At 38.2% G+C, this 9,905-nt stretch overlaps 1 protein-coding gene across 5 annotated transcripts in view; it reads left to right on the top strand.

The window, feature by feature from the left end:
• The first annotated feature begins 42 nt into the window (after positions 1 to 42).
• Positions 43 to 9,905, top strand: part of PUS10 (pseudouridine synthase 10) — a 70,892-nt gene continuing 61,029 nt past the window's right edge. The window contains exons 1-5 of one of the 5 annotated variants that reach the window (XM_041754589.1): positions 43 to 418; positions 605 to 846; positions 4,690 to 4,830; positions 7,711 to 7,974; positions 8,712 to 8,798. In XM_041754589.1, coding sequence (XP_041610523.1) covers positions 4,705 to 4,830; positions 7,711 to 7,974; positions 8,712 to 8,798 — 477 coding nt within the window. In that variant the 5' untranslated portion in view covers positions 43 to 418; positions 605 to 846; positions 4,690 to 4,704. Of the gene's footprint in view, positions 500 to 604; positions 847 to 2,510; positions 2,566 to 4,689; positions 4,831 to 7,710; positions 7,975 to 8,711; positions 8,799 to 9,905 lie in introns of those variants that run through there. The other 4 variants (XM_041754588.1, XM_041754591.1, XM_041754590.1 and 1 more) reach the window with 4 other exon arrangements.

Here is a 9,905-nt window from a genome sequence, read left to right as displayed (position 1 = left end):
TTGCGCTACTCTGCCAGATGGCACCTGAGGCCAGGACGCTGCTGCTAATCCACCGGGGGTGGAGGGGGTGGGGGGTGGGGGGGGGTGGGACTCTCTCTCTTTTAACTTGCAATTATGTCCATTGTAAACCTGAAGGTAGACGCTCATCGATATTTCTGGCAGCGGCTACAACGCCCTAGACATCGGAGTCCTATGGAGGCTTCTCTGGGACGCTGCGAGTTCTGTCCCACGCACTTCTACCGCCCGCGGGGCTGGCAGTGGGGGCAAGGGGTTGTGGCGGCGGGCCAGGCAGCTATTCTGGTTTCCCTACAAACAAGAAGAGGCGAGAGTTCACTCGCTCAGCCCTTTGCGAGAGGGCCTGGTCCTTTCGTTCCAAAGCTCTCGTTTCCTCGGGGAACAGAATTGCGTCACGCAGTAGGTGCGTTGTCTTTAGTCTTCCCCCGTTCCCTCTGGGGGACCGGAAGGGGTTAAAGCCTAGGCTCCGGCGTCGCGAGAGAAGGTGAGGCAGGAAGGTCTGGCGGGGCGGGGGGCGGGGGCCGGGGGGCGCGGGCACGGACGGGGCGCTGCCGAGGTGTGGATGGACCGGGTCGCGTCCTTCCTCCAGGAGCGGCCTCGTTAGCAGGAAGGGGCGAGCGGGAAGTTCCTCGGACCGGACCGCAGCCGGGGAAGGGCTCGCCTGGCCGGCGGAGAGACGGGAGGTTAGGCTCTGGCTCTGGGTGCATTTCCACGAGTCTAGAGTGGATTTTGCAGCGGAGAGCGACGGCAGCGCGATGAAGTTGTGAGCGTCTCCTTCGAAAAGTCCACGCCCTCCGCCGCCGCCGGGAGACGAACGACACACACGCCTCGGTATGGGAATGAGCGTTGGAAGATCCCGGGGTGTGAGACCCAGTTTGGCCATATTGCGGTGTGAGTGTGTGTGAGTGTGTGTGTGTGTGTTCACACGCCCTGCTCCTTCCCTATCTGTAATGAATGGCTTCTCTTTAAGTCCAAGAGGTGGAAGGAAAGTCCGCCGTCTCCTCCAGGTATCGCTGGCCCGTGGAGAAGTGACTCAGACCCCGGTTCAGGATCCTGGCAGGTGGGAGGAGGTCCTGTTGCAGTGACTGAGTTCCCATGGTTTATGTAAAGAAGCACGTAAAGGAGAAGCAAACAAACAAACACACACCGGAACGAAGGCAGCCGGCAGTGACCCACCTTAGAGCGCGGGAGGCAGTTCTTAGGGCTTTGCTTTCAAAGCTGGGACACCTCGTAGGGGACGGCTGGTTTCTGAGGACCTAATTCTTGCAGGGCCGCGCATCAAGAGGAAACCACCCAGTGTAAGGCAGAGCGCATTTCCTCCTTTTAGATTTTTTTTTTTTTTTTTTTTTTATTCATGGGAGACACACAGAGAGAGGCAGAGACACAGGCAGAGGGAGAAGCAGGCTCCATGCAGGGAGCCCGACGTGGGATTCATCCCGGGTCGTCCAGGGTCACGCCCTGAGCACGAGGCAGGCGCTAAACCGCTGAGCCACCTGGGGATCCCGCATTTCTTGCTTTTACTGTCAGCCTGTTTGAGAAGTCGCTAGATTGCTGCGAAGTGAAAAAGAGCGGGAGGGTTCGGAAGACCCATCACTGACACATGCACACCGAAGACTGGGTTTAGTCTTGTGTCATTCATTCATTCATTCATTCATTCATTCATTCATTCATTCATACCTCTTACCATTACTCAGGCCAAGAGGTTTCCGAATTCTCTGCAGTGTTGGGAACATCTCAGAGCCAAGAGGTTGTAATGTGTCATTTATTGACTTTGCAGTGATAACTTCCATGCCAAGAGTATACCCCTCGGAGAAATAAACAGTCTTTGAACCAAAGGAAAGAAAGTATCCTTTTTTTTTCCCCTCCCCAATTGAAGTTTTGTTTTTAAATGTAAGTATAGTTGACCCACAATGTTACACAAGTTTCAGGTGTAAAACATAGTGATTCAATCTCTGTAGGAAATCCTGTGCTCACGCCAAGTGTAGCCAACTTCCGACACCGCCCTGCAACCTGTCACAAATCATTGCCTTTTATCCTGATGACTTATTCCACCTTTGGAAACCTGTGTTCCTCACTCCTCTTCCCTTTGGCAACCGTCAGTTTGTGCTTTGTATTTATAGAGATCCATTTTGTTTGTTTATTCATTTGTGTGTGTGTTTTGTTTATTAGATTCCACTTAGGGGTGACATCACATGGTATTTGTCTTTCTCAATTTGACTTACTTCACATAGTGTAACAACCTGTTCCATCCATCCATATTGTCCCAAATGGAACTGTGTTATCATTAGGAAGCATCCGTTTCAATAATAGTATTTATCTTCAGCCCCCCAGGGAAATCTTTGAGACAAAGTGTTCTTTTTATTTATTTTCTTAAAGATTTTTATTTATTCATTAGAGACACACACAGAGAGAGAGAGAGAGAGAGAGAGAGAGAGAGAGGGGCAGAGAAACAGGCAGAGGGAGAAGCAGGCTCCATGCAGGGAGCCCGACGTGGGACTTGATCCCAGGACTCCAGGATCACGGCCTGGGCTGAAGGCAGGCGCTAAACCGGTGAGCCTCCAGGGCTGCCCCTCAAAGTGTTCTTTTTAAAAACTTACTCATGCACTTATTTATCAGGGAGGAAGGTTTGTTTCTCTTTCTGAGTTACAGATTAATTCTGGATTAAATGATATCTTTGGTCTTAAGCCATGGAAAGATGGAGAAAAAAAAAAAAGAGTGAGACAGAAATAGTTTCTCCCGGAGGGGATTGTAGTCAGGGATATACTTTAAATGCTGATAATCAGCCCCTCACTGAGTTCCAATCAAACCAGCAGATTAGGGGCAGCCTGGGTGGCTCAGCGGTTGAGCGTCTGCCTTTGGCCCGGGGCCTGATCTTGGAGACCCCGGATCGAGTCCCACATAGGGCTCCCTCGCCTGCTTCTCCCTCTGCCTGTGTCTCTGCCTCTCTCTGTGTCTCTTATGAATAAAAAAACAAAACAAAAATCTAGCAGATTAAATGGCCTGGCAGAAGGAATCCAGATCACTTGCATATAATGATGACCACATACAGCTACTCTGTACAAGATGTTCTCCACAAACTTTGAGTCCTTTTGTGAGAATGCCCTTGAGCCCAACTTTACGTAGGCAGCCCTAAATCAAAGCTTAATCCTGGTGTCTCAAAGTTCTCACTGGTGTATCCAGGCAAAGTCAGATGTTCTTCTCTTCCTGTCTGCTAGCTCCCACTCTGTTTACCTGAATTGGAACTCGGTCAGAGGCAACCTGTTTTTTGTAGTCCTGGCTGCTAAACTGATCTTTATGGTGAAGGGTTCTGTAGAAGTATATACCTGCCTTCCTCATTATTTTGGATCAAGGATAGACTCCTGATAAGTGGCCACAAATATTTAGAAACTTGCAAGTAAAGTAGTGGGTTTTAAAGGGTTGGCAAAGACAAACTACTTCTAAGAATCACATCTTCACTGTAAGGAGTTGGTAAGAGCTTCACCGTCCCACAAATTTTGAGCAAGTTTGTTCAAATTATGAAACTGCACAAATTAAAAAGCGCCACTGTTTTTATCTGTATGACCATAGTTATACCATACTACAATCATTATTTTATAAAATATTGCTAGCTCCTCATTTTAAAGTAATGTGAGCTGATTCATTAATCAGACCTATTTTTGTAAAACAGAGTGATTAGGTAATTTGATGTTAGTATACCTCCTTCCTGGCAACAAGAGAGTTATATCAGATTTTACCCCCTTCTCTAGTTTTTGTTTCTAAAGATGTTTATTCAAATTGCAAAAACTAACAACTTGTTTTAGATGATAATTACTCTAAATTATTTTGCATGTAATTTGTGGGGATTTTTGGTGGGGGGAGGTTTTACTTGTGCATGAAAGGAGCAGATTTTTCTTATTTTGCTAATAGTTGGTTGTCATTTAGTTATCTCATCAAAGTATAATAGATGATTTTATTTCTACTGATCAATTTGTTTTAAATACTTGACTACTGGGGGGCCTGGGTGGCTCAGTCGGTTAAGCGGCTGCCTTCAGCTCAGGTTATAATCCCTGGGTCCTGGGATTGAGCCCCATATCGGGTTCCCTGCTAAGCAGGGAGTCTGCCTCTCCCTCTCCATCTCCCTACCAGTCCCTTTGCTTGTGCTCTCTCTCTGTCAAATGAATAAATAAAATCTTTAAAAAAAATTAAATAAGTGAATACTTGCCTGCTTAAGTATCATTGAGACCATTAAAAAATATAGATGGGCTGCTTATTTTTTCCTAGCAAACTCATTTTTAATTTCCAATAGGAAAAGTTTATTGAATTTACTACTCAATTGTATTCTCAAACAACAATGAATGGTGCAAAATAACAAACCTTCACTCTGTATTCTTTGTTTTTATTATTCTCAGAGACAATCATTCTTGATTATTTTAATTGATTTTAGTTATGTTGATATACTTTATCATAATCCAGAATGGTGAACTGAATTCCTTGATAATTAGAAACTTTTACCTGACCCATCTAGTAAATGTCTTTCAAGTTTATGTTTCAATATGGATATAGCGAAAGGGATATTATTGGAGGGTACGAAATAATGTTTTCAGATAAAATTAGTTTTTAATCCATAAAGGTGACATATTTGTGAAAGTAAAACACAAAAGATGTTCATTACTTTTACTTTTTTTTTCTTTCTAGTTATTATTATTCAGTATGTTTCCACTGACTGAGGAAAACAAGCACGTGGCCCAGTTGTTGCTCAGTACTGGTACCTGTCCAAGATGTATTTTCAGATTCTGTGGTGTGGATTTTCATGCACCTTACAAACTTCCCTACAAGGTATTTTCATTTTGTTTCTAAAGAAAGTTTCTGTATTCTAAAATGAATACCTGTACATTTGAGGGCAAGTATCTATCCATAACTCATCATTAAACTTTTAAAAACTATAATAAAATAATTACTGATAATGGTAAATTTGGAATTTCCTTTTTGTACCGTAAAACTGTAAGCTCCTTCTTAAGTGATTATATCTAACATTTAATGTAGTGGGATCTTTGTGGTGTAAATCCCTAGTGTATTTAATGTTTGTATATACCTCTTCTAAAGAGTACACAGATAATCACAAAATAGTACTTCTAGCCAGTTGTTAATAAAATGTGACAGGAAGAGGATGACAGTCCTGAGATCTTTTATTAAGTGGAAGCATTGTGGATTTGGCTGCCTTTTTTCTTTTTCTTTTCTGTATTATTACCATTTGTACTTACAAATAGTTACTTACAACCCTGCAAAAGTAAATGCTTATCATAATCATTATTTACTCTTATTAATAATAGCAAAAATAATATAGAGGGTTCTTTGACATTTATGGCAATATACAGAGAGCTTTGACTATTTAACAGAATACTTTCACAAAAAATATATAACATATTCCTATAGTGACATTCTTTTTAGAAGCAGTAATTATATATAAGTAAATATATACCTATATAAATAGTATGTGCACACACACGTACACTCAGTTTCTTACAATTTTTAAAAATTGCTCAGGAGTTAGCAATAACCATCATTTTCCCTAAGTATTAGTTTCTATTATTTTGGAAATAATATCTAGTGTTCATATAACATTATATGTCAAGCTCTCATCTAATCCTAATAACCTATTAGGTAAGTACATACTATGATTGTCTCTATTTTCAGATGAAGAAACTGAGGCACAGAGAGGTTAAACAACCTGCCCAAAGTTACACAGCTATTAAGTGAGCAAGCTAGGATATGAACTGTCTGAATCCAAAGCCTAGAATTTGGAGCTAGAAGACATGGATTTGAATCCCAGTTCCAGCTTCAGTTTTCTCCTCTCTAAATGGGAATGATGATAACATCCACCTCACAGGATTTTAAGGGACAATATCTAATAAAGTATGTGAAAACACTTTGAAAACGGTACATATGCTATGACGATTAATATATATGTGTATATTCATTTATACACATTATGGCTATGAAGTAATAAGACTGGTTTTGTATAACTCTCCTTACACATTTTGCAGACACATTATATTATTCTATGCATTTGTTTTAATATTTAAAATATGTTTTAAAGATTTTAAATATTATATAAAGAGACTTAGTGTTACCAGCATTTATTTGTATCATTTTATGTAAATAAACATGAAAATATTTGAAGACAATTTTTTTCTTGTAAATGTACTTAAATTTTCATCTTTTGTAGTCCTATAACTGTATGTACACATACATATACATGTACTATGTTATACTGCCATTATAGAACTTAGGTAATAAACATATTTGTGTGGGTCAAATATACCTATATGTGTATGTATATATTAGTATTTCTGTTAAAGATGAAATAGAGCTACTATCCTAATAAAATGAATTAAATTTGTTCGAGTGAAAGATTTTTTTCTTTAGAGTCAGTAAATTGTAATCTGAGTAAATTCCAGAAAGATATCTATTCAACAATTGAATAATAAAATCTGTATAATTTAGATAAAACAGAGAATAAGTTCTCTGAGTATTTAGATGGGTGGAATCTCTGAAATATGAGAATGGTTTCAAAAGAATGCAACTTTTAACATTTTAGTACAAAGGGTAACAGAAATGAGGCAAACCAGAATGTAGCAAAGGGCTTCTTCCACTTAACGCATATAAATGGTTTTGGTAATTAATGGTGCCAAATTTCAGCATTACTGACATCTGTTTACCTTTGTTTAGTAACTTGTCTTGAAATTACATTTACTTAATAGATGTGTAATCTCTAATTTTTCAGATTTCATGTTGAATAAATGTACAGATGTTTTGTGATTGTGAAATTATTAAGCAACCTAGCAAGGGTGGAAATTCAGTTTGTATTTCTATTTGTTAATAATTAGAATTGAAGGAGGTTTTTTTGGTTGTTTTTGTTTTGTTTTGTTTGTTTACTAAAATTAGCAAGTGAATGCCCTTCACAAACCAAATTACAGGCATACCTCAGAGATATTGTGGGTTTGGTTCCAGACCACTATAATAAAGTGATTATCACAATGAAGTGAGTCAAACTAATTTTTTGGTTTCCCAGTGCATATGAAATTTATGTTTATAATATACTATAGTCTATTGTGTAATATAATTATGTTTAAAAAATGTACATACTTAATTAAAAAATAACTTATTGCTAAAAAATGCCATTATCTGAGCTTTCAGCAAGTCATGATCCTTGATCACAGATCACTATCACAAGTATAATAATGAAAACGTTTGAAATATTGCGAGAATTACTAAAATGTGACACAGAGACAGAAATGCTGTTGGAAAAATGGTGATGATAGACTTGTTTGATACTTGTTTGATACTTCTTTGATACACAAACCTGTCATTTCTAAAGTTGCAATATCTGCAAAGTGCAATAAACTCAAGCAGAGTAAATAGAGTAATGCATGTAACAGATTTGTTAATGGCAACTTCTGCCTCACATTCAGGACTTTCGCTTCACTAAGATATGAAACTCTTTTGGAAAAATATTCACACATGTAGGAGTTAGGTAATTCTCTTTTGAATTACCCAGAAAGCCAGTGCTGGCTAATAAAATTTATCGATTGCTCCAAAATTGCTAAAAATCAACATTGTATAAATCTGCACTATATCATAATTTCACTTCTGTTTTCATCTTAACCTTTAGGGCATTGTCAAAGGGTTATTACTTTTTTCAAATTAACTTTCCAGGAGTTGCTCAATGAACTACAGAAATTTCTGGAAACTGAAAAAGATGAATTAATTTTGGAAGTTCCAAACCCACCTCCCAAGAAAATTCGACTACAAGAACTAGAAGATGGGATTGATAGGATTGATAATCTGAGTCAGAATGGAGAGGGAAAGGTCTCCAATATTGAAGATGGTCACATTGCTTCCAAGAATTCAAATTTAAATGTGTGCAATGTATGTCTAGGAATTCTTCAAGAATTTTGTGAAAAAGAATTCATTAAAAAGGTAAATAATCTTTTTCATTATATGTGCAATTATGTAAAATTTTTAGTCTAAAGCTTAGAAGTCTTGAATCTAAAGTAACAATACTATTCATTTCAACGTGTTTTACACCAATGCATCATTAAAACATTTCTTAATTAAAAAAAAAAAAACAACAGGCCTACTATTCTCAAATTGCTTCTTTATTAACAAGAAAACTGAAAATTAATGTAGTAGGTGTCCATGTATTTCAGTCATGAGAGCTACTCAACTGAAGAACAATATAATGGTTTTTCCCTCTGCTGTTTAACATAGCTAAGGAGTTAAGAGAAAAGCTCTTGGTCATACTTAGTGTCTTGAAAAGACAAGTGTTACAGTCTTGTGGAAGGTACATGATTGAATGTGGGATTGCCTTTTGTTTCTAGCTGACAGGAATGCTAAATTTGGCTTTATTTTGTTAAAAATATTTTTTAAATTATGAGGTGATCTAATAGAAAACTATTTTGACATTCAACAGATTGTTCTGCAAGTGAGTCTTGGCTGTGTTGGCATCTCGTGATATCAGTCTTCTGGATCATAGTTAGCAAATATTTGATTTTGGGATGTTTATGAGAATTCCCAAAGGTGGAAGTTTAAAAGTGTAGTGGATCTCCTGGACCAAAAACTCATGAAGATTAGTGTAAAATTTTCAGCAATTCCTGAGAATTTATATAATACTGTCTTATGTAATTAAAAAATGCTTTTATGTAATACTTTTTTAGGTGTGCCAAAAAGTTGAGGCCTCTGGGTTTGAATTTACCAACTTGGTATTTTCAGTCTCCTTCCCACCACAGCTATCTGTAAGAGAGGTAAGACCATTTAAATGCATGAAACTATATGTGAAATGCATGCTAGAAATATCTTAGAAAAATGGAGATGTAAAAATACTCCTTATCATATTATATTTTTCATTTTTTGTGTACTTATTGAATGATGATTGAAAGCATGGCATTATAGCTGCTTAATAATGTTGAATGAATGGATGAGAAAAGGAATTATTAAGTTAGTTTATCATAGGACTGGTGGGTTTTTTTTTGTCTGTGTGTTTTTGTTTTTGTTTTTAATATTATATCAGCAGGACTGACAATATCACATGGTTCAGTCTTCTGCAGAAGTTAAATAAAAGCATAGTGCCTTTGAGCATGAAAAACAACCCAAAGGCCAGGAGTCTTCTAAAGGAATTGAAAGGTAGAGATTTCAGAGAATTTCTCTCGTTTTCACCATGTAAAGTGACTGGTTTAAGTCACTTTTTGAAGACTTAGTAAAGAAAACAGTGTTCCTTATGCCATTGAAAGGATTGTCTTTTTTTTTTTTTCTTTTAGGTCCTCATTCTATAGTATATATTCATTAAGCTTTAGATTTGGATGAGGCATGTTGGTTAGAGAAAGAGATTTGTAGGGGTGCCTGGATGCCTCAGTCATTAGGGAGTGAGAAAGAGATTTGAGGAGAACTTCAGAGATGTTTTGGGATAGATACATGCATGTTATAATGGTCTGGGGGTAGGGTTATTTCAGTTATGCCGAACCTACTTATTTTCTGGAGTAAAATATAGAAAGGGGGTACCTCTTCTAGTCAACAGGAAAAGGGAGAGAAGTAGCCTCATGTTTATTTTAACTTTTTTCCTTTGTTAAGTGATAAAAATAATAGTAGTCATTACTATGACATTCTTGTGCGTCGAAAATGACGTGAAAATGTAAAATTATCTTACAGGGAAAATGACCTTTATAATTTCAAATTACAACAATGAGTTCTAAAGATATCCATTTATATATGTAAGGTGTCTTTTCCCTAAGAATCTGAAGACTTATCAGAACATTATATCTCATACCGGGGATCCCTGGGTGGCTCAGTGGTTTAGTGCCTGCCTTTGGCCCAGGGTGCGATCCTGGAGTCCCGGGATCAAATCCCGCGTCGGG

This window comes from Vulpes lagopus, chromosome 5 (assembly GCF_018345385.1).
Source record: "Vulpes lagopus strain Blue_001 chromosome 5, ASM1834538v1, whole genome shotgun sequence".
NCBI classification, from domain to species: domain Eukaryota; kingdom Metazoa; phylum Chordata; class Mammalia; order Carnivora; family Canidae; genus Vulpes; species Vulpes lagopus.
This window is presented reverse-complemented; position numbering and strand designations above follow the sequence as displayed.